At 42.5% G+C, this 24,267-nt stretch overlaps 1 protein-coding gene across 2 annotated transcripts; it reads right to left on the bottom strand.

The window, feature by feature from the left end:
* Positions 1-175: 175 nt before the first annotated feature.
* LOC107218855 (talin-1) lies at positions 176-20,326 on the bottom strand. Of its 2 annotated transcripts, XM_015656877.2 has the most exons (14): positions 19,933-20,324; positions 14,624-14,816; positions 14,120-14,521; positions 13,767-14,037; positions 13,149-13,652; positions 12,944-13,035; positions 12,101-12,189; positions 10,974-11,432; positions 9,872-10,892; positions 8,929-9,721; positions 6,613-8,515; positions 5,689-6,435; positions 2,162-2,803; positions 176-1,871 (listed from the first exon to the last, which is right to left on the bottom strand). In XM_015656877.2, exons 1-14 carry the CDS (start codon positions 19,951-19,953, stop codon positions 1,032-1,034), a joined length of 7,977 nt encoding a protein of 2,658 aa, XP_015512363.2. In that variant the 5' UTR covers positions 19,954-20,324; the 3' UTR covers positions 176-1,031. The 2 variants fall into 2 exon arrangements, with proteins under 2 accessions (XP_015512363.2, XP_015512365.2); XM_015656879.2 differs by lacking the exons at positions 176-1,871; positions 2,162-2,803 and adding an exon at positions 3,304-4,234 and having other exon boundaries at positions 19,933-20,326.
* Between the last annotated feature and the right edge of the window lie 3,941 nt (positions 20,327-24,267).

Raw genomic sequence — 24,267 nt, forward strand, 5'->3', positions numbered from 1 at the left:
TGTAAATATTATTCAAAAACAAAATAAAAACTAACTAAATATTTTAACCAATGCATGGATATTATATGTAAAGTTATGTGATTATCTCGCGCAGCAAAGCAATAATTAAATACCTTAAAAGCACTATGTGCATTAATTAATAAGACAAACATATTGAAGTGAGAAGGAGTTATTCTTTGTAAATGTAAAAAAGTGAGATTTAAGCAGGTTCCTACCGAAGTATTGTTGGTTTTTTTTTTTCGTTTTGTAATTGCACTTGCGTCACAAGACGACTTCGGGAAATGGTTAAATCTCGGTAAATTTGAGTATACATATAGATACATACATGCAAGAAAAAGGTGAAAAAAATATAACACTACACCCCATAAAACGGGTTAAAATTTGCCGATTGATTACAGTCACTCATACGCATATTATATACAAGAGAATAAAATCTCAAAAACGAGTCGAATAAATTTCATCAAATTCAAACTGTACAAATTTACGAGTAGAAACTCGCGGTAACGAAATTTTCATCGGTCTAATTACAGATGCAGTTTTTACTTTTCCTGATCATCGTTTCGCCGAAATATCATATTTAGCCCAAAAATATCTTCCAAATAATCTGTCACCATATTTGCCACGAAATTATAATATTGAATACCGTAAAAGGCAATAAACTATAGCATGTAAAATCTTATATGCATATTGAATAAGGTATAAAATTTTCAACTAAAACATTTACATGCTGTCTAAACAGCATTGGCGTATTGCTTCGTGACTGGCGAATAGCGTACGTTAATTACATTTTTTTTTTCTTTTTTTTCTTTCATTTTCTAAGTTTTTCTCTTCTCCATTATCTGCGAATCAATAATAATAATAGTTACAATGATAATAACAACAATAACAGTTAAACAATTAAGCTAGATTTTGATTTTGTCGAAAGAGAGACGTTACAAACGACGAAAAAAAAAAATTATAGTAATAATTTGTCCCCCATGATTAGAGATCGCGATAATCTGCCGATCGCAAATGATCACCATTACCAAAATTTAATTGTCAAACCTCAATACCTGGTGCGTAAAAGTTTTCTTAACATGAACAGACGTGCTGCTCTCCGTAAGTTTTTTGTGACTTATGTATTCGGTAGCAGGTTGAAGCTGATCCAGAGTACTGTTCATCATTTGTATAGGAGATCGCGACTGATTCGGTTCGTAAGACCTAGTCTCGTATCTTGTTGTGTAACTTTCATATCCGCTCTGGTCAGCATCAGTCTCAGCATCATCCGAAGTATCAGTTTTGCTCTTGTATTTCGCCTGACGAATAGCAGTGAGCCTACCTCGGGCTTCTTCAAGCTCTCGCTCGATTCTCAGCACCTCTGATCTGGCATTTATCTCCTGCGCAATACCTCCGACCATCTTCCTGTTCAAAACTAGAGACCTGTCCTCCTCCTGCTGAATCGCCTGTTGCGCTGCTCTGACCAGATTGTCCGTGGCTCGCTTCACGGCGTTTCCAGCCGCCTGCAGTCTCTTCGTACTCTCGCTGTCTGGGTCAGCTTTCACCTTGCAAGCTACCAGTAGCTGTGCCGTGCTGCTCGCCACCTGCTTAGCGCTGGATATCAGCTTCTCTTCCGAACTGACCCCTTGAACCAACGCGTTAGCCGATTCCACCAAACTGTGCGTTGCCGCTGCTACCAAACGGGCAGCGGATATCAAACCCTCGGACCACTGTCCATCATCTGAACTTGTCAATGGTGTTCGCGACACTTTTCCAGTTGCTATAAGCTCCCGCTGAGCCGCACTGGCCGCTTTTATGAGTGCCGATGTGGCTGCTGCAATAGATTTCGCAGCCTCGAGTATCATCTCGTCAAAGTTCATGTCTTCGCTAGCTTCCTGCGAATACGAAGAGAAAACGAGGGTAACGTTACGCTGTCATTAATGACTGGTGAATTCCACTGGAGATACAGTATTATACATGTGATTATTGACTATTTTACCTCCTTCCAGCAGGATGTGCTCGACCACAGTAATAATATGTTTGATTCCTGGTCGATTATTGGAACAACAACCAAGAATATCAAACATATCTAACAGTAGCCGGCCCTCGAATTATCCTCAGTTGTTCATGATTCCGCAAAAGACAATTCGAATTTATTATCAACCAAAAAAGCGAAATTGATTACCTGTATGCTTCGCCTCGGTCTTAGACTAGCGAGTTTCTTAGCAGCAGCATCGATACTGGCAGCGGCGCCAAGCAATTCGTTTTCAGCGATGACTGTTGGGTCGTCAGGATCGACCCAATCGTTGCCTTTGAGAAGTTCAGCGACGGTGACAAGCTCCGTAACAGACTGAGCAATTTTTCTAGATATAGGAGGAAGAACGTGTTTTGCGTCGCTGGGACGGGTAGATATTTGCAATATGGCCTGTAGCAGCTCTCTATAATTCATGGCAACGTCGTGTCCAGCATTCAGAGTTCGATCTCTGAGTTCAGCAGTCTCCGCACAGTTGTGTGCGGCATTTTTGCATATCAACAGCATGTCACTGATAGATTTTCTTCCCATATTGGCAGCCGCTATGATATCATCCTGTTTGCAGCTGTTGCCCGCTGCTACTGCCTTTGCCGTCGAGATTGTTATGTTCTTGGTACATCTGACCAGGTCCTCTGGAGTCACAGTCGATTTCAGCTGGACTTCTGTTGTGTTTAGAGAACGTATTTCTTGACCAATTGCTTCGATCGTCGACTCTAAGGCTCGTGTACCTCGAGTGTGCTCGTCTTCGACAGCTTTCACTGTTTTCAACAGAGAAGTAACGTTGGTTACCATCACCTGGAAAGAATTAACACCGCGTTAGATTTTGTGAGAACTTTTGCAATCACAGATCCTCTTTCCACTATTAGCACGTCGACCTTAAGATGCTGTTAGTACTAGGCGACAGAAAAACATTAGTGATAACAACGTTATGCTGCAGTGGGAAATAACTTTTCCAAAAGGCATTCAAGTTTGTGATTTCTCTGAATATTAGTAGGATAATAGCCTGTAAAAAAATAAAAATAATACACATATATGTATACACATATATGAACATAAACAATGCAATCGCTCATGTTGTTACAGCACTACAAAATAACAAATAACAGTGTTAGTTGAATCCTGCAAATAAAATGATTTAAAAAAAAAATAATAACCGAACACTTCCACAACCAGCTAAGATTCGATTTTTGTCATCTGCAAGTGTAGGAAACATGTACATTTATATAATTGCAAATAGTTTATGGCAACTAATTTCGAAGCCTGTATATTATTGTTATTACAGTATCAAATTTGATTTTTATACGTGTTTTTAAATAATTGCTTTCAAACTTGATGCTACATTTGTTATTAAGTTAATGTTTCAACTACGATATACGCTTGATTATACTCTTTTTACCGTTAGTACACATTATGATTGCGGTACGTACCTATTATTTTTCTTTTATGCCCATAGAAATTTTGCGTTTGAGCTAATACGTAATGTGGAGATTCATTATCATATTCTTCCTTTTGTGAATATAATAACTCACGAATTTTATTCAAACGTTACAACAAAGACAGAATAAATATTCGGCGACAAAGTACAAAACAAAGGAAATCTGTGTCAGCAAGTGAACGAGACATATTGACTATATAAAAATAAATTGTGGTTTGTATGAAAACTGTGTATGCATATTGCTATATTTTCGGGAAGTTACGTGTGCATGTTGTGTCAAGAAATAAAAACTGAAATATTGGACGTACATTTTTTAGAACCGTGCAGTGTGAAATGTGTATGAGGCTTTCTATGTTAAATGAAGGTGTAATTCGCGAATATTGAACCTTATTTCAGCGTGCCTATAAATATTTCGATCAGTGATCAATTCTTTGTATGAAAATACAGCATCAGAGCTTGCGGCAGAATATCGTACAATGGATAATCGAGTATACAGAACATGAATCCTGTTTGCAGATAAATTGATCATTGGCTGAGAATAATAATGAGCGAATAAGCAATTTCTTTCAAATATATAATAATACTATCAAGTCGGATAATAATATCGTTTGTTTGATCGATTTATCGAGCTACATAAGCAGCAAGAGGTCCGAGGTACGCCGAGCCGGTTGATTGCTCTCGGATACGGAGAGTAGACGAATCAACTCTTCTTCCTGGTCTGATATAAACCACTCTGATTCCGAGCCACCAACGTCGCCGTTAAACTGCTGCTGCAGATGTTGCGCTAACACCTATTCATGCCCCCAGAGACCAAATATCGTCAATAAGAATTTCATTAAAGTCCACCTTCATATTTGAGGGTTCAAAGTTAAAGAAAATCTGTCTTCCTTTTTCTTAGAAGTAAATTAACATCGAATCATATAATCTTCACCAAAAGAGCAGTAAAACCATATCTTTACAAAAATATTGTAAAAGACAGATTTCACATACATGCAATTTTGTTTGAGATTGTAAAATCAAGATTTTAAATTCAGAAATTGTATAGATTCAATGGAAATGCTACTAAGGACAGAATATTTACTTGTTTGCTTATAATCCGACGTACAGAGTATACCAACAAAAAAGATCTGCAGTTTAGTTTGCATTAAAAAATCGCTAAACCAACAACTACATAGAGATAATATCCACACACATAGAAAAAAAACCGTTAAACGAAAAATAATAATAACAACAAAAAGAGAAGAATAAGAAAAAAAAAAGAAAAGAAACTGCCAATTAAGTGAGAGTGTAAACCAGATAAATAATAATAAATAAATAGAAAACGATACTTCATAAGAAACATAAGGTGGACTTTAATATTAGATACTGACAATATTTAGCCAACTGTACGCATACACACACGGATAATAGACATACGTGTAATATATGATATCTCGCTGCCGCCACTCGAATGCATAGGGATTTGTAACATGATTGAACAGTTACATATACTATAAGAATCAAGTATGAATACTGTTTAGTAAGCCGCTTCATGTCGTTGTTGATACATAATATGTGAAATTAGTGAGCAAAAAATCAGATTGCAACCCAATGTACAAATATTATTTCATTAAAGTCCACCCAAGTAAAGAGAAATAGAAATAACGAGGGAGAAAAATTAAAAAGAAAAACATTGAGAACAGTATATTAAAAATAAAAAGATGCCTATTAGAGTTAGTCAAACGTTGTCAACAGAAAATTAGTAATATTACTCATTTCAGCCTGCTGCGTATGTACAGAAAATATGTGGAAATTTTCGCAAATGATTCGAAACCAATAATGATGATGATGATGTGAGTGATTTTACAATCACAACGGCCAGTAAACGAATGAGCGAATTTTGTACATATATTGTTTTCTTTTTGTAGGCGTGGATTAATACAATATTAATAAGCGACCGAACTGTCATTTTAGTTATTACTTGTTACAGATTAATTACCGTGATAAGAAATATACTGCGTTGTTAATAAATAAAATGAAGCATAAGTAATAATGCTTTTTCCGTATTCATTCTTGTAAGAAAATATAAAAACATTGTTTAAACCAGTATGTAAGAATGAATTTGATCAACTAATTGCACTGCTTAAATCTGCTGCAAGATGCTTGTCTCTGCAAGTAAATCGACCGAATTTCTAGAATTGTAATTATCTACATCAACAGTCTAAGGGTATGGTGGAAAAAAATGAAAAGTGATTTTGTTTCTTACCTTTGCGGAATCCTTAAGATGCGCCATACTCGGATCGTTAATCGGTTTACCGCTGGCCGTTTTAGTGGCTTGAATCAGATCACCAAGCGCAGAAGCAACATCCTTGACAGCATTGATCAGCATGACTTGAGCCTCGGGATTGTGACTTCCCAAACTAGCAGCTCCGTACTTGACAACCTCAGCGAGTTGTACAATAGTCGAAACCGCGTTTTGAGCAGCAACAGCCAGCTGCTCCTGAGACGAAGCAGCCCCAGCGACAAGAGTTTTCGTATCCTCGACGAGAGCCTTGGCAGTTTTGAGGATATTTTCTCTGTGATCGGCGAAAATGTCACCTTCGTTCTCGGCGTGAAGGGTTCCGGCCGTGGCGAACATTATGGTCGTGTCCAGGTCACCGATTATACCAGAAACCGTGCTCGCTGCGTTGATGCATGCCTGGGTGCCTCGCGATCCCGCCTGGAGGGCCGCAAGGACCTGGGATACTTTCTCCGACACGTTTTTACTCTGTTCAGAGACCTCTCGCTGGGTAAAGGCATCTCCAGAGGCCATCTGACACGTCCCCGCAGCTTTTACTATGTCCGCGCAAGCTTGACCCAACTCCTGGACACCAATTCTGAGGCGAGTAGACACGTCCGCGTTTGTCGTTGCCGCTGAAGCACCCGAAGCGTCCCGAGATAACTGGGTGTACTTGTGAGATATGTCTACCGCTAACGGACCCAGACGTGATACGTCAACGCTAGACTTTGTCGACTGTTTTTGGGAAGAGAAAGCACGTTTTTAAAATTCAGGACATGTTTCACAGCTATTTATGTCATTAATAAAATTTTAATAACGATTTCAGACGTTAGTCCAACGTTGGGATTAACAAGGAACTGATTCACGAACGGGATTCATTTGAATAAAAAAAATAACACAAGCAATTCTTACCATTTCCTGTGCCAATCGCGCAATTTCTTTAGCAGCCTCGACCATCCGAGTCTGATAGTCGACGTATGAGTCAACAGTGTCGACGGTGGACATTCTGTGATCTTCCAACCTGACCATGGCTCGAGAGATAGTGTCAATGAGTCCAGTGACAATGCCGTTCGATGTTGAAATTGTTTCTAGGGTATTTTGCAGCTCCCTAAGGGCATCCTTAGTCGATTCGACGTTCTCGTCGACCTCAGAATGAATGTTAACGGCCTTTGGATTGCCGCCGGATTCTTTTACGACGTAAATCAACTGCAGCGTAGACTCAGCGACAGTCTTAGTCTGGTCCAAAAGCACCATTTGCTGCTTTGAGTGAACCATGTTCGACGCGGCGCCGACGGCTCCAGTGACAAGCGGCTCCGAGTATAGAGCTATCTGGCTGACGGCGTGACCTACGTGTTCTGCTCCGTACTTTGCGGCGGATCTGAGCGGTTCGAGTTTTTCACGAAGTTCGTTAGCGCTGCTTTCCATCTGGTCGGTGAATCCCTGCATGGTGTTCTCCTTGCGCGGTACAAGAGCCTGAGAAACAGCGCTGAGCGAAGCGGCGTCGAGTTCACGAATGCGGGCGGAAAGCGTCTCAATTGCACCGTCGCACTCCTTTTGTCCGGGCGCTTTGTCTCTGATCGACGCTACCAGCGACTTGATCGAATCGCTGACGTTCTTGCTGTGATTAGCAAGCAGTTGCCAAGTCGGTGGATCCTTGGGACTGACCGCGAGGCTCTTGGCGGCCTGAACCATAGCGCAAGAACCGTCGATGATGGATTTTCCAGCACTGGTGATCGGCTCCTGAGCGGCGCGTGCGGCGACAGATATTTTCGCCGGTTGACTAGCGAATTCGGGCGATGAAGCGAAGCTGCAGAGACTATCGACCGCCTCTAGGAGCGGTTTCGTGGCTTCGGAGCACTTTTCGCGATTAGCTTCCGAGCAAACCTGATCCAGAGCTTTGATCTCCTTGACTAGACTTCCAGTAGAGTTAGCGACGTCCTTCGCAGACTGAACGAAATGCCTTTTAGCGACCGGGTTGCTGGTCTTGCTCGAGGCGACGCGACACGCATTGCAAAGTGCGCTCGTGTGCTTCGCGATCATCGTCGCGGCGTGAAGCACCTGCTGAGAAGAGCTCGTCGGATTCGCAAGGCTCTGGCAGCCCGTGTGTATGGCCTGAGCAGCCCTGAAGAACTGTGCTTGATCAACGAGTCCCGGTTTTCCAGCGACCGAGGTCGGGTCACTGACACCGGCCAAATAAGCGGCCTGAGCAGCGGCTTCGACGAGGCCGCAAATCGATGATGAAACTCCCCTAACGGCGACGGAGAATTGTTCGTGTTCAGATTTCTTTGCGTGATTAGCGATGCCAGTCATTCCCTCGCCAAGGCTCTTGCTCTTCTCCATGACAGTGTCGAGGCACTCGAAGTACGAAACATCGGATATCGGATCGCTCGGATTGTCGAGGAGCGGACGCATCGACTGGATGTTTCTTATCGCGCTATCGCACTCGTTTTGACCTGGTGCAGCTGAGGTGCAAACGTCGACAAGATAGTTTATAGAATCTGTCACCGCTCTCGCGGCCGCGGCCAGCTGATTCTTTGCGTTTGGCGCGCCCGGATCTGCCGCGACAGATTTCGCCGTTACCAAAAGCTTGCTCGAAGTCATGCTGACATTCTTCAGCGACACGACCATTTTTCCGCGCGTCTCGGTCGTCGTTTGACCAGCCATTTCCATGCTGACACCCAACAGTTCGCCAAACGCGTTAGTAAACTCCTTAGAAGTGTTCGCCAGTTGAACCGGTGAACGTATGGAGGAAACTACGTTCGACGATGCATCGTTCAGATCCGCAGCAGCGGTGTTCAAGTTCTGCTGAAGTTGCCTGTAAATAAAGCAACAAGCCTAGTTTCAAATTCTGAATGAAAAAAAAAAAAAAAACGTAAACATGAGGTGCTTGACCAAGTTTAGTATGCTTTTGAAACTTGAAATTGCCTAGCTTTTACAAGTATTCCAGAAAATATACGACCTTTCAAATAATATACCACTTAATAATAAATAATTTTCAAAAAATGACAATTCTTTTAATATCGTCCAATAGATAACTTGCTCATATTTTATCTATGTGCTAACAGCAGCCTGTAATTCTCGGTAGAAAAACATAGTACCATTTGTTCTAAGGACGTGAGATTCGAATTTAATTTACATAATTACTGGACATTTCCCAGTTTCCCGTATTTTTCCTGTGCGTATCATTACTGAATTCTTGGGAAAAAAACCTGAAGACTTTTTACTCACCCGTAGCTCTTGTTAGTTTGCGGGAATTCGTTCATGTTCAGAACCTGGCTCATATCGTCAATGCTGCGTATGGCATCGTCGACATCTCTCTGCCCAGGAAGACAGGAGACGCATTTATTTAACGACTGTGAAACATCCTTGGCAACAGCCGCAAGATTACCGACGTTGTCAGGGTTATCGGGATTGTTGAGCGCCCTTCTAGCCTCTTTAACCAGATGCAGAGACCTGAGTATAATGTCGTCGGCGGTGATCAGCACCTTCTTCTGCGTCTCAGGTTGGTTCGAGGTTGCTGCAACACCGCGGACAGCGTTCGTTAGCTCCTTGAGAGCGCTCGCTGTTTCTCTCGCTGCGCTGCCGGTATAATTTTCATTGCCCTGTTTAGCAGCTGACAAAAGTTGCGCCATCGCGACACCGACATTCTTTGACGAGGCGCCGAGCTGCAGTGCAGTCGACTCCGCTGTTTCCCCAGGCAGAGGTCTGAGTCTAGCCGCTTCAACAGCTTGGTAGAATTCGGAAAGCTCATCCTTTAGGCTGTTTATCAATTCCTCGGCGGCGTCCAATTCCAATCCGCCACAAGCCTCTCGCGCACGAGTCACCGCTGATCTTAAATCGGATAACGTTGATCCCAGCTGTTGGGAACTGGTGTTCAACTGCATAGCGGATGCCTGATCTGAGACTGTCGGAACCACGGCCCTGGCAGCTTTCACAACACTGGAACCTGGTTGCAGGAACTGTTCTGCAGCGTTGATCAGGTCCAGTTGAGCACTCGAGTTGTCAGGCTGTGCCAGCGTTCCTTTTAGATAAAAATGAGAGTAAATGTTCGTTAGAATAGCACAGAGGTAAAATAGCAATTCGGTACATTGATTCAGACTTAACAAAATTTCGTCAATCATTCAATTTCTACTTATAAGAAGATATGAAATACATGGATTTTGAGAAAAACCTTTAACCCCAGTGACGAGATTCGGAACTTGCTGAGCCATTGCACGGCACTCGGTGATGAGTTCCTCCTGACTGGCTGCATTGGTGTTGTGTTTACCAGCGCCTGAAGCTGCAGAAATACACTGCGTCGCATTGGCAGCGGCGAGTTTGGCGCAAGATTCGAGTCTGGTGATTAATTTCCGCCGAAGCGCCGGCGTGGCAGCAGCCGTAGTCGCGGCTCTGAGTTCCTCGGCAGCCTGTCGTAGTTGATCCTGCATTCTGGCGTCGTGCGGACTGCTTGCGCACTGCCTGGCAGCCTCGACCATCTTTGCGGTAGCGTCTGCGAGAATTTTCGCAGCAGCCAAAAGTCTCCGTTGCTGATCACCGTCCGGTTGATTTTCAGCTTCGCCCTTTATGCTGTGAATAAGTTGAGCGGTCGCCTGACCAACGACCTTTGCCTGGCGCACCATTTCCCCAGCGTCTCCAGTGCTTGCAAAGAGTTTGTCGGTGGCTACGAATATTGTCTCCACCGCTCCCTCCTGCACGCTCTCCTTCGCTTTTTCGCCTCTTGTTGCTGACTGAATGCGGTTTAATAGATCATTCAGAGTTCTGCTGACCTCGCCTGCAGCGGTGCTAAGCTCTCTGAGCAAAACTTCATCGTTGCAAGTCTCGTTGCAAACTTCTACCAAGCCTTCGACCGCCTTTGTAACTTCCCGTACGGCATTCATCAGCTGCGCTTGGCAGGCTGGCGAGTGGAGAGTCGGTGCTACAACCTTGGCACACGCAACTAGCTGCGAAGTGGCCAAAGCGCACTGCGTGGCCGCTGATATGACCCTGTTCTGAGTAGTCGAGTCTTCGCAAGTTGCAGCTATGTTCTTCGCCTTGAGAACCAGAGCAGCTGTGGTGTTAGCCACGGCCTTCGCCAGTGCCAGTAGCATGTCTTGCAATTCGCGGTTGGATTCATCCTCCTCACCGATCGTCGTTAGAACTTGATGCGAAGCTTCGCCGACACGAGAAGCAGCATTGAGGAGATTTTGCCGCGGCTGTAGTGAAGGAAAAAATTTGTTTATTAGTTTTTAAAAACTCGATCCTTAAAAAAGGCCACCTTCAAGTTATCGTCTTACCTCTTTAGTTTCCGGCTCTGTAGCCTTGAGCAGATCTGAGAAGGCAACGCATAATTTTCTCGCAGCGTCGAGAAGCCTGTCGCCTGATGAATCATCCTCCATAAGGGCGGCGATCATTCTCACGCCTTTTGTCATCTCCGGTAAATTGCTGGCAATCGTTGTTATCGCAGCGCCAACAGCAGTGTGGTCCACGTCATCGGCAGGACCAGACGTTAGGGTGACGACCTGCGCAGTCGCAGCGTTCATGGCAGCAATTTGAGAGCCTACGCTCTGCTTGTGGGTATCCATGGTCTGTTCGATCCATTTTAGAGATGCGGGGTCTGTACCGAGCTCAGGAAGTTGGGCCTTTGACGAGAGTTCGCTTTCCGCCGTTTGGATCACCTGGTGACTCGCAGTTATCGTTGACAACAGGGCACGCTGCGGCTCGGACAATACGGACGTAACTTTCGTTTGCTGTACCTTTGAAATGACGAATCAATACAAATTTGTCATCGAAGCTTGGTGGTGGAAATTTTGTACAGTTGGAGGTTGACTTTATTACGCCTTTGTTTTTTACTGTTTACAAATTCAAAGAAAATAATGGATTTGCATTGCGGTAGATTTACAGTAGATTTAGTTCGCCGACAATATTTTTTCAAATTTCAAAAACGTCTCATGAGATAGCAACAGTGAGAATAGCGGGGACTGATTGTGCAATGTGCCTGTGTGGTTGAATCATGATCTCATCAATAGAACTCAACGAATGGATATTTAATCGTTTTGTACCTACTCTGTGTCCGCAATAGAAGACGTCTAGCATGAAAATAAATTTGATCATCTATTATTAGTTGGACTTCAATTTTTATTTGATGTTTAATTTTTTTTTTTCTCTTCCTTTTTCGTGGTTACTTAATAATAGTGGTATTTTTGTTTTCCTTTTTTTAAAACAACTTTACCGTTGCTGGTTGTTGCGAAAAATTTTGTATCAACAAATAATGGTAGAGCATCATTTTGACGATGAACACAATTTTCAACCTTGGGGATACAAAGTCTGCAATAGAATCGACTTTAAATAATGATAAATTACTATTGGTGCAAAAATGTGTCCGTCGCCAATATGACCGTAACAGCTTATTTGATATTCTTACCATTGAAGGAGCATGACCAGGTATGGCCTGTCCGCTGACAGTTGAATACTGGGCAGCACCCATATGACCGGTTCCGTACGATTGAGCTCCTACAAATTTTTCCATGCATTCTATCCTATATATTTTGTCATTTAGAATACATATTTACATAAAGAAAGGGGGAACATTGGTTACATCGTTTCGAGGACGAAGAGAGAATCCTCCGCTTTCCTGATGAGAGAGAGACTAGAAAAACTTTTTCTCTATACATTTTTTTACATTTAAATTTATATTTACTCACGATAATATATTTCGAATAGAATCGACGAAAGAAACCACAAGCATTCGATTGTCTGGGCAAAAGAACGAACATCACTATTTACAAAAATAATTTCAGGAGGTGAAAAGTAAAACGTAATAAGTGATTAAACTTTCTTCGCGTGCGTAAAACGTTCACGTACTAATATACGAGGTATCAGCAGTTAAAAATAATATATGGCGTGGTGATAATAATTTGTACATATAACGGCACACAAAATTTTGCGGATTGAAATTTCTTCTGTACAAAATTATAAAGTCACTGCCTACTTTCCATATTTTATAAATTCTCTTTCACTCTACTATTCCTTTTTTTTCCCAGCCGAGCAGAGAATAATAAAGTTTCCTGCATCATTACATGGTAAAATTGATAGTTACCTTTAGATTTTTTAAATACAATGTCGAGTATTAAAGCAAAAAACGCTGAGCAAAAGTTGAAGCAAAAAAGTGAACTAGACAAATACTTTATGGGACTGATGAACCGCATTTTTTGAATGACTTGCGGAAAGGATAATGCTCTAATGTACGGATAGAAAAAGGACTTACCATCTCCTCCAACTCTTATGACGACAGGCAAAGCTACAGATTCGATATTGCCTTTTCCCTTGTTGCTAGTTTCGTGCTGCATGATCGTGCCTCTATCGAAATCACAGAAAGAAGTTATTTTTATACACAAATAATAAAAGAATACAGGAATTGCAGAATGAAGACTGATTGATTCAAAGAAATGTGAAAAAAAATTAGTACTAACTTGAGAGGTAAAACATTGTCTTCAACCATGGTGGAGCCTTCGTCTCCTTCGATACCAAAGTGATCCTTGGCCTTCTGCTTTTTCAATATGATGTCGATGTATCCAGCGATTAGCTGAAGTATTTGCTCCGCCTCAGTGGTCTGCACGCTGTAATATTGGTCTGAATAATCCCCAAAGTCAAGGGTAAAGGTGTTGGGTGAAGCCCCCCACCGCCGAACGGTGGTAAGAGGCCAGGTCTTCAATATCTCTTTAGTTTTTTCGTCCAATCGTAAAACAGAATCCTTGGTGACACCGAGAAGTCGGGGAACGAGTTTGTTCTTCCCTTTCATTTTCTCCTTGACAAGGAAAAATGTCACCCCGTAAGTGCTCAGTGATCTCGCGGTTTTGGTGTACAGCACTTTGGCGTCAAGTTCTGACAATCCGGCGTGTTTTTTGTGTTCTGCGAATACCTTCTTCTCTATTCCCTTCACTTTCAAATAAGACTGAGGCAGAAATTCCTTGAGGCTAGTGAAACAGACAGAAGAGAAAATTGTCGATGATGATGCAAATCAACAAATTTTTCGACAACACAAAGCTTTGTGAAAACATTGGAAACATTTGTCGACGTAAATAACTCACTCGAGAAATCCAGTCTTGTGTTTGTCTTCTTTGTAATCGCCGAACTGTATTTGACACTGTATTCCGGCAAAAGTGCAAGCCTTTTCTTGAGTGATGGGATGTGTGCCATCCAGAATCGCGTCTCTGGCCTGAACGTAGAGAAGAGACAATTGCACAGGGTCTCTGCTGTCGATATTTTGATCGGAGAAGAAGAACTTTCGTCTAAGGAGGACAGTTTCCTGCTCGTCTATTCCCTGCTCACGAAGCGTTTGACTCGGGTCGATCCAATTGACTGTAATCAGAGCATTAGCAATGAGCATTGAGATTTATAAAAGCCAAATTGCCAAACAGATGAGTGAAAAATGATCGGTCACCTTCATCGTCTGTTTTCAGTTTCTTCCTGAGCTGATCCATTTTCGCGTCTCTCTCCCCTTTTTCTTCCTTTCGTCTCTTCAATGTAAGCGTGCCAAAATTGCCTGGTTTCTGATTCTCCGTTTCTTCGTCAGGCAGTTCTCTGACCAGTGAATACTCATCGTGATTAGTGAGGCCAATTTTTGTGCATATTACCACCATGAGATTAGCTACGGGTTGGCTGTCGTCTACGAGCAGTGTCTTCAGTGTTCCATCAAGCATCCTGACCCTGAGGGTTCTCAGCTTGCGACGATACTCAAGGAGGTCTCCGTTCCTCAATATATAGTAATCAAGATTGCGTCCCGGCTCGAGCCAGACTCCCTTTTTTATGTCTTCATCGGCCAGGAAGAGACTGTAATCCTTGGCTGTTTTGAAAAGGCACAAAATTTATTGCATGATAAAGTTGGTTATACTCCATCTTTGGCTGTGTACACGACTAATTCTAGAGAACACCGAGTCAAACTTACGCTGCCCAAGGCTGGCTGAGTCTGTCAGTTTTTCTCTTATAACACGACATGCGTCGTACACTGAAGTCGTCGGATCAAACTGCATCATTTTTGTAGCATTCTGCTCCGGTATGGAGATTCGAAGTGACAAAGTAGCCATTGCGACTGCCGACGGTGATCTTCTGCGTTCACAAAAACCCCCCGAATCAACGGACTGAAACATCGAAAAATGGACAATAAGCACATCAGGTTCATTTGCAGATCATACATAACCTGGATAAAACTGAACAAATATCTTTCGAATTTGCAACATTGTATGATACCGCATAATTGAAGGTGAAAATTTGGAAGAAAACAAAATTTGTGTACCTATATTAAAAAATATAGCCAAATTGCTGCAACTACTTAAATACGCGTGTATGTAATATTTGCACATTTCACAGCCTATATTAATCTTTTATTACATGGTTTAGATCTGGTCGAGTGAATAAGTGTCATGTACGTAAATATATATAGGTATATGCCATTTGTGATAGGGTGCAACGTGACCATGGGCGTAGGCGGAACCTTCCGACCTGCATCGGTGTGTAATGTATCAGCAATAGGGGCAGTAGCAGTAGCAGTAGCAGTAGCAGCATCAGCATCAGCACCAGGAACCCCGCATGGGTAAATTAGTAGAATGAAATTACAATGGATTAACCGTCAGGGGGTTGAAAACTTCATTACAGACTAAATTGAGTAAGGGGATGATAATAATAATAATGATAATGACGAGGAGTAGTATCGTCGGCGCATCCCGGGTAATAAATAATTAGCAAAATTAAACGCGTACATCGTTCGTCCGCAATACATACCTATTGAAAAGATAAAAAAGCGAACGGTATTAATCGAATATGAACAAGTCTAAAAGCAGCAACTGCAAATGGTTTCGTGTACGTACGAATTTAGTTCGGATTCAATTGTAAACGAACTGCTGCGAGTATAATAATGACATGTTTTCCGTGGCAAAAAAAAAGCATGAATGATATTTGTTTATCGCGACAAGCAGGAGGAATGTCGGAAGTGAAAATCATAAGAGAATCAAATATTATTATCGTCGCTTCCGCCGCTGCAGCTTATAGGTATGTATAGGCATTTAATAAATTGCAAAGATAGAGAGAACCAAAACGATCTTTGAGCTATCAGGTCCACGCCACTGGGCTCTTTCTCTCTCTCTCTCTTTCTCACGCACCCTCAGGTTGCCAGGTTGCCAGGCAACGCCGTCTCTGACTGTGTCAAACCGAAACGTCGACGGACCGAACCATCATCATCAGGGGGGGGGGGGGGGGGGGGGAGTATGATGCAGGGCTCGCAGCCTCGCTTCGCCTCACCTCGCCTTGGTTTGGCTTGCAGGGCTTTCTTCTCCGAGCCCTGCACCCACAGCAAGCGACGCTGAGAGATGAGGAAGCAAATGCCCCACGCCGTTGCGCAAAGCTTGCATTATACAATGTTGCAGAAGCGTGTGAAGTTGGTGCGCGGTGCGCTTCCTTTGTCCGTTGCACGACGTTGCAAAAAAATCTTCTATCTTTTTTTTTTGTTTTTTTAAACCGAGTATTCGTTACGTCACTATGATGATAAGAAGTTTAGGGCGTGAGAATGAGAACGTTAAGAGAAACAACTCAGCGAGAATCGTTATCTCAATTCTGCGATATGTAACATCGATTAACCAGGTGCGAGATGCGGAGCAATGAACGAGCGAAGGGGACGGAGGGTAAGATACCCCCCGTCTCGCCCTGATCCTCTACCACGTCCACTTTGCGGCGGCTTGACGCCGCGAAGAAGAGAGATAAACCGAAAATCCGTGGAAGACCGCCACCTTGCCTGCGGTATATAAAGTGAGGTGAACCGGTGGAATCTGCTTCTCCACCTTCAGTTCTTCGGCAAATAGAAACGCCTCAGCATTGCACGTCGCTTGTTATTCGTTTGTTAACCAACAACGATCCCCGATAGTCAAAGACCAACCTGCGTCGACGCATGAAACCTGAATTTAAAATAGTTAGACCAAAGTCCGATGGACAAGTTAGACACATATGCGTATGAAACTTCCTCTCCTAATAACAAACCTATGGCCAATGCCAAATGGGCGTCAGTTCGTAATAAGACGCGCAATGTCAAGCAATGTAAAAGTCTACTACTCGTTAGCAAACATTATCCTTTTATAATATAAACTCGTGTAGAACTTTATTTGGGCCAGACGGGCGAGTAACCTCTTAAAAGATACCACAACTGTACGAAAACCGGGCACTGGTCACTTGTTGGAGATGAAAAAAAAAAAGATTTCGAAAAATAATTAAAATTATGTGTTGACACGGCATGAAGTGTCCAAGTTTATGGTACAACGGCGGAGATGAGGTAACGTGTAAAACTAATAGATGATTTTACCTTCTAAGAAGGTGACAGGTGTAAATGCCGGTGGAATGATGATCTGCACGATGCCATGCCGATGATCTACAAGGCAGCCTGGTGATTATACAGCGATCGTTTTATTTCCTCATAGCCAAACTCAACTACCGATAATCGCGTTGTGTTTAGGGTGTTATCACACCCCCTCATCGACTAGTGTCGCCGACTTTTCACACAGGTAATTCACCGTTGCGAAGAAACTACGGGATGGCGAATAACAACCGCTGTCCATGTCAAATGTTTAAGGTAATACTTCACTGTTACCAATATTCAACGAAGTCAAATGAAATTCACCGACGATTCAATTTTCCGTAACGAACCATTTCTCGTCACGTGTGTCATTCAAATAAAAAGAAGACAACCGATCACGGTGTTAAGGTAATGAAAGCGGTTGGATCGTTTCGCGGAATACAAAGTCGAGACCGAAGAAGTGCCGAGGAGAATTCGGAGGGCAGATGCGACGCGTAACGTAAACGTCGAGGCACTGCCGCCTTGCAAGTACACTTTAGAGAATATATATAAGCTTCACGGGGTGCACGAGCATGCGGGGAGAAAGGGCTTCTGCGCAGTTCTGCCCCAGTAACACACGACGTCCCCATCCCCAATTTCCGATCCCGTATCCCGACGGGGTGAAAATACCCGAAGTGTGCTAGACGACGATCCGAATCCCCTTTCTCTCTATTTCTATTTCTTTTTCTCCTTTCTTCGCGAATATCAGAGGGTGTTGTATACTATCTAGACTATAACGCGATTGAGGGAATTTACGAGCGACAAACACAGGCGCGGACAGGCGCAATGGGGTGGGAAAAAAAAAGAATGAAGAGGCGGTTTGGTGGTGAAATTAAGTCATTTTATACACCTTTTTCCAGGGCATCAGGAGATTTCTATCGCTTGTAACACGCGCATGGCTTTCTCGGTGTGTATAAGTATCTGGCGAAAGTTTCGCAGTTTTTTTTTTTTCTATATATACCTATAGTTCCAAGACTTTGGGTCTCTTTGTATCTTGGAAAAAAAATAGTAAAGAATGGAAAATAAATTTTTTTAAAGTGACTGCAGTTGTAATTTAATTGTGTTCTATGTGGCGCGTTGAATTAGAAACATAAAATATTTTCGGAATTCCCGAAAATTGAGTTCGAACTCTAAAATTGCCTCTACCCTGACGTGTCCCTTCAACAAATTTGTTGATACCAGTGGCAATATCTGGTAACCCATCCAATAAGATGTGATAAAAAAATAGATGTTACTATACCTGTATAAACGCACATTGGTATTTCAGTAACGAATTTGATTCCACATTACTATTTTTCAAAATATTCCATATTCCGTTTTGTCCCACTCTTTCGACGCCTCCTACCCGGGTATTTTTATAGCCGTTATTTCTGAACTAATACAATGAACTTGCTCGTTAATACTATGTCAGCGTGTTAAGAGTTCGGCACAAAGTTGGCAAGACGTGACGGATCAACGCCGTTGCACTTTGTTTTCAGTTAGCGCGGTGCAATTGCCGTTTTCTATCTACCCTGGTAAGTCGCATGTCGCAATTAGTTGTCTATTTATTCTAGTTTTAGGCAACGTCTATTGTAATATGTGCGGTAGTCACTCTGTCCAAATTGGAAACCAAAAACATGATTTGCCTCTGTACTATCAACGATTTTCTGCAAAAACATCTCTTCCCTGCCATATCTCGCATGGAATATGGCAAGGGAAATACAAAATAACCAAGAGAGATAAGTATTTAATGAAAAAAATATTTATGTACAATACGAGAAAGGCGATGATTTTATGTTGCGTTATATTGAGGAATCTTTTGAGTTCATAGATTTTTAATCAGTTTTATATATTTCATCTCGGGTAATATGTGAAACGACAAGTCTAATCATTGTATGTAATCATACAAAATATATGAAGACGAATTGAAAATATCGTACAAATTAAATATAGATATTTGTATTTTGGAGTATTTTATTTTATTCATTCATGAGAAAGTCTATATCCTGCACACCATATCGCTCCCCTGGTCAGTGTCTATCTCCTGGCCCCTTCGAAAAGGTATTAAAAATAATTAAAGTGTCCCACCCTTAAGTAGGTATCATAAGGAGACTGTTAATATTCCATTAAATATGAAATTGACCGGAATCATTACATTTTTTACTCTGCCTCTCTTGGAACTACCCATACACGTGACGGAGACCTTGGTTTGTCTCAACTATTGCGATTGTTATTTTTTTTTCTTTTTCAATTATTCGTTCTATATCATTCGTACGCGTTCAGTTCAAGAGTGTATAGAGTGAAATAATTATAGTATACATTTTCCCGCCCAGTTACGAACGCCGATTTAAATTTACCTCGTGACTATTAAGTTCGACAACTGTGCGAGAGAAAAAAGATATTTTCCAAAAATAGATGAACTATTATAAATAAGAAATACATAATTCTTGTAGAAAAAAACAATGCATGGATCAAATATATATCGTGATAAAATTAACACACAGCTGAACAAATTTATAAGCATATACTGTGACAACGTATCATTCGATATTCCGACAGATAGAAAAAAAAATATATATATTTACGAAATTGATTATAACGAATTTCGATTCATTTTCTGCGTCAATCTGTTCCTATTTTGTCCGAATTTTTCTTTATCTGAACCTTGAACAATATCGACGAGGATCTCGTGATTGGAAATATAATGTCCAACGATGAAATAACGTGATAAAAAGAACCGCAGAAAGAAATGAATGCAAATGGAAAATCTGACCAAACAACAACAACAACAACAACGATACTGCATACTAAAAAAAAAAATCAACAACACTAGCAACAACGGAATATTTCGACAAACATACAATAAATAAATATGTATATTGTATATTTAAAATCGTCACCTGTTCAATCCTCGCCGACATGCAAAGCCGTCCATAATATCGTACATGTACAATATAGGTATACAGTTATATATCGTACGGGCGCAGTGTGTCGTTAAAATTTGTCTTATCTCAGGATGCTCGAAAGTGCAGATCGTTGCCTGGGCCCCGGGTTTCGTGAAGATCCTCTCAGTCGCAGATTCGTAGTCTTCGATATTCGCGACAGATGTCCGGGTTTTACAGGAATAAACGAAAGCCGTGCAAATGTCCGTAGGTGCAAAGTCTGTGTTCAATACGCAATTTACCGAGACAGAAATACCGCAGTGTCAAGATTTGGGCTTGTCGGCGAAAGGCTCGAGTCGAGGGTAGGTAAACTCGGGCTCAGGGTAGAGAGAAGGGATGGGATGCTGCTCGGCTCGGAGTCGCGAAGGAAGTGATGTGTCCGTCGAGCCGCGGAGGGTACCCCGAGCATCCCTAAGGGCTGAGCGCCCGGCGCCTGCGCCCAAACGACCCGCCCCTGAACCCGCCGAAGGGGATGCGCGCCCCGGAGTCGCGGAGCCTCTCGTCGTTTCATCCCCCTACCGCGAATCCGCGGTGCGGAGAGAGGGAGAGCCAGGAAGTGGATGGATACACGGTAGACTTTCCTCGTCGACGAAAAGTACAGGGATCGGCGACGGTCGTAGGGCTGACTTCACTTTTCATATGATATATCCCACATGCCTACACCGGCGGACTTGCACTTTCCCCGTTGCCGAGTCGAGCTGCTGACGAAATACGTGTATAGACGCGAAATATTGTCGTACGGTACGTATAACGTATATATGACGACGAGTAGAATCGACGATGCTGAAGCTTGCGCTCAGAGTTAGCAGACTGAGGTGTTAAACTTTTTGTAAATAGATAAATGGACTTCGGTTTCATCCTCGTCATTCTATAAAAGCATTCAGGGTTCAAGGTGTTTTAAAATACTTTGATTTTCGGACTTCACTGTGCCTAATTTGCAAGAACGTTGGAACTTTTGGCTGCTAGCTTCACTTTCGTGTAAAATCGACACTTTCGAACGGTATACTGTCTGATGTCGAGGAATTGTCCAGGGTACTGACAAGTATAAGGTACTGTCCGATGTTATACAACGGAACTTTGAGCGTCTTTCCGTTACAGATTGTGACCACGAGACTTTAAAAAACTTGGAGAACAGAAGTGTATTCGATCGGCCCGAATGTATGTATTCGTTTCTCTTCAGACTCTTTACTGTAATTAACCAAGCTCATCAAAGATGTACGATTCGTAACATTCGATTGATCTTTTTAAATCCCTAAATCGAATGCATGTAGATGCAAGTGATTTTGATCTAAGCGTAGGACAATTTTGATCGTAATCGCCCCTCGTGATTTCAACAGAATAATCTGCCGAAAAATAGTTCTTATTCCACGATAGACCATAAATTGTACTGTAGATAAAAGATATTTTAACAACCAAGAATTTCAGTTGATCACCTCACCAAGCCCCTAGCTGCAGGTTAAATAATTGAATTCCAGAAAACTTTTAGCGACACGATGACCATGAAGAAGAAGAAGAAGAAGAAGAAGGACAGTATGGGGTAGTCCAGGGGGTTGCATGACGAACGAATCTTGGGTTGTTGGCGTTCGTCTCGCGAGGTTGGGGGGGTGGAGGGGAGAGAGGGTCAGGTTTACGTGTATATATGTGTATATGTATGTATATATATATATGTATATATATATATATATATATACACATAAAAGAGAATGAACAGAATAGACACCGTTGGGGGTGAATTGAGACATACAAGCAATTTATGCAGGAAGTGAGAGGTCGGCTCAAGGGAGAGAGAAGAAGAGAAGAGGAAACACCCCGTGTCTATCTATTCCGGCCACCTAGGTATACACCCTTTTATCCATACACACTCGACACATCGATTTTGGCAGCTGATGTAGTTCGACCCCTGAAAGTGCATTACGCCTATCAGGTATACCGCAATTAGGTGTATAGGTAGTTCAACACATGACTGCAAACTCAAGTAGAACGTGCAAAGAAATTTGTAACTTATACGTACATGCGTCGAAATCATTTACGTGGGAAACCTTCTCTACTGTAAAAGGTGCAAACGTTGAAGTAAAATATAAAAAATTATGAAAAAAAGAAGTTCACCGGTATGTAATACACTTCGCGGTATGTTTGTTATTTCGAAGTATCGGTAATAATACCCTACCTACGTGTACCTATTACAATACACACAGCACCGATCTAGACGCAAAACTTTACGATTGGCGCCAAACTGTCTGGCGTTCTGTGATTGGCTGACCAAACTCCCCACCATCGATATAATCCCTGTCAGCAGCAGCACCGTCACCATCACCAACCACCACCACCATCGCCAGCATCCCTTGCCGTTTCTCCAGCTCTCGCGCTGTCATCGATCCGATTACGTATAGTTATACGTATGTATGTATACGTTATACACGTGCACACACGTATTATACATATACGTATAATGTAGCGCCACATCGATAGGTTAGCGCGCGAGAATTATCCGCGATTTCAACACCGCGAGAAATGCAGAAAATTTCACAGCCCTTAATAACGAAGTATAGTCTGAAATCGGCGATCGCGGATTTAGCGGAAAAACGATTTCATGCATCCCGTAAATGCAGGGGAGTTTACCCTGTATTACACGCGTGTTCAATCTTCGCGGAATGTGCTACGCGCAATGAAACGACGGTTAAAAAAAATTTTGAAACATCCCGCGAAGACGATACGTTCCTACGTGTAAACATAAAGGGTGTTTCGGAGAGTATAAGTTGGAAAAGAAGGACGACTGCATGGGAGGTTGGCGATCGCATGTTCGTGCAGCGTGGAAAAGAGATGGATAAAGCTGACGGGATGCGGATTCCGAGAAGGGGAGGACATAGGCTGACTGCAAAAGCCGCAATGTGCTTGCAACTCGCACGGTTCGCGGGGCGAGCAGGCAACGAACCACTTAACGAACTTAGTGCCGTAGTGAAGCACGTTCGGGGCATTAAGGAGTGCCTATTCAAATTTTTACGATCAATATATTTCTCTCAATTAAATATATTCCTGCCCCTTTATTACACGGCCCTGCTATATGCACGAAACGGCGACTCGAGGAGATAAATTTCGCATTTATACACGTATGATCGAGTCTCCTTGTATCACTAAACTGCACGCGATGAATCGTCGGCATCGCCGTAGTTATGAATAAGCGATCCTACTCAATTCTCGTTTCAAAACTATTTCGCGTCAACTATCTGTAACGAGATTCGTCTCATCGTCAAGGAACCTATTATACATCAATTCGCAGGTTTGATGACCAGACTGCTGCCACGATCCCCATTCAATGTTGGGTACATGACGAACTCATGATCAATACTCCATTGCGCATGGATTAGATACATTATGCATCATTGTATACACATATCGCAACATTATACATATATTACTCACACCTGCAGGAAGATACTGCGATTATTCCTTTTCTAAAGATCTGCTGTTTTCAGTAATATCCCGTGGTTATTTCTCTCACACGTTCAATGACGCACCGTCGTCGTCGTCGTCGTTCGTTTCTTGTTACACGTTATATTATAATAAACTATAAACTCCGTTCTCTTCGCGTTACACCTGTAACAAGAAAAATCAAAACGAGACAAGATTAATCACCATAAATTTCGGTTAAAGAGTGTAAAAATAACACGTAACGAATACGCAGGGTTTGAAAGACGTCTAGAATCTTGCAAGAAGAAAAAAAAAAAAAAAACAACAACCAACAACAAAGTCGTTGCGTGCAACAGTTGTACAGTTATAATATTCTCTACGTTACACGAGAAATTACTGTACACATTATAGGCAGACTTTATGATCATTATTATATATGTCTGCTTATCGGGTTGTCGACGAGGATTTTACCTATACAACAATATGTCTGTACAGGCAACGTATCCAACATGCAACATCGTGTCATCACCTACAAGGTGCATATCCGAGAATATATGAAGATAGAAAAGAAGGAAAGGTAAAGACAAAAAGAGAAGGAGAGAGAAGAGTGAAAGGCAAAGGGGTAGCGATTTTCGCGGGCAGAAATTCGGGCGAGTCTGCGGGGGTTGGGTGGGGCTGGAAGGGGGTTGGCGGCCGTGTGACGGGCGCCGGGGGTGGCGCCGCGACGCTCCGGCGCCTACCGGCCGCCGAGACGCTGCTGCTGATGCTGGGTGGCTGGATGGCTGGATGGCTGGCTCCATCCATACAGCTCCCTCTCTCTCTCTCTCTCTCTCTCTCTCTCTCTCTTTCTCTGCCCCTGCAAGAGTGCCGGGGATCGCGGACGAT

Source organism: Neodiprion lecontei, chromosome 4 (genome assembly GCF_021901455.1).
Source record: "Neodiprion lecontei isolate iyNeoLeco1 chromosome 4, iyNeoLeco1.1, whole genome shotgun sequence".
Lineage (NCBI taxonomy): Eukaryota > Metazoa > Arthropoda > Insecta > Hymenoptera > Diprionidae > Neodiprion > Neodiprion lecontei.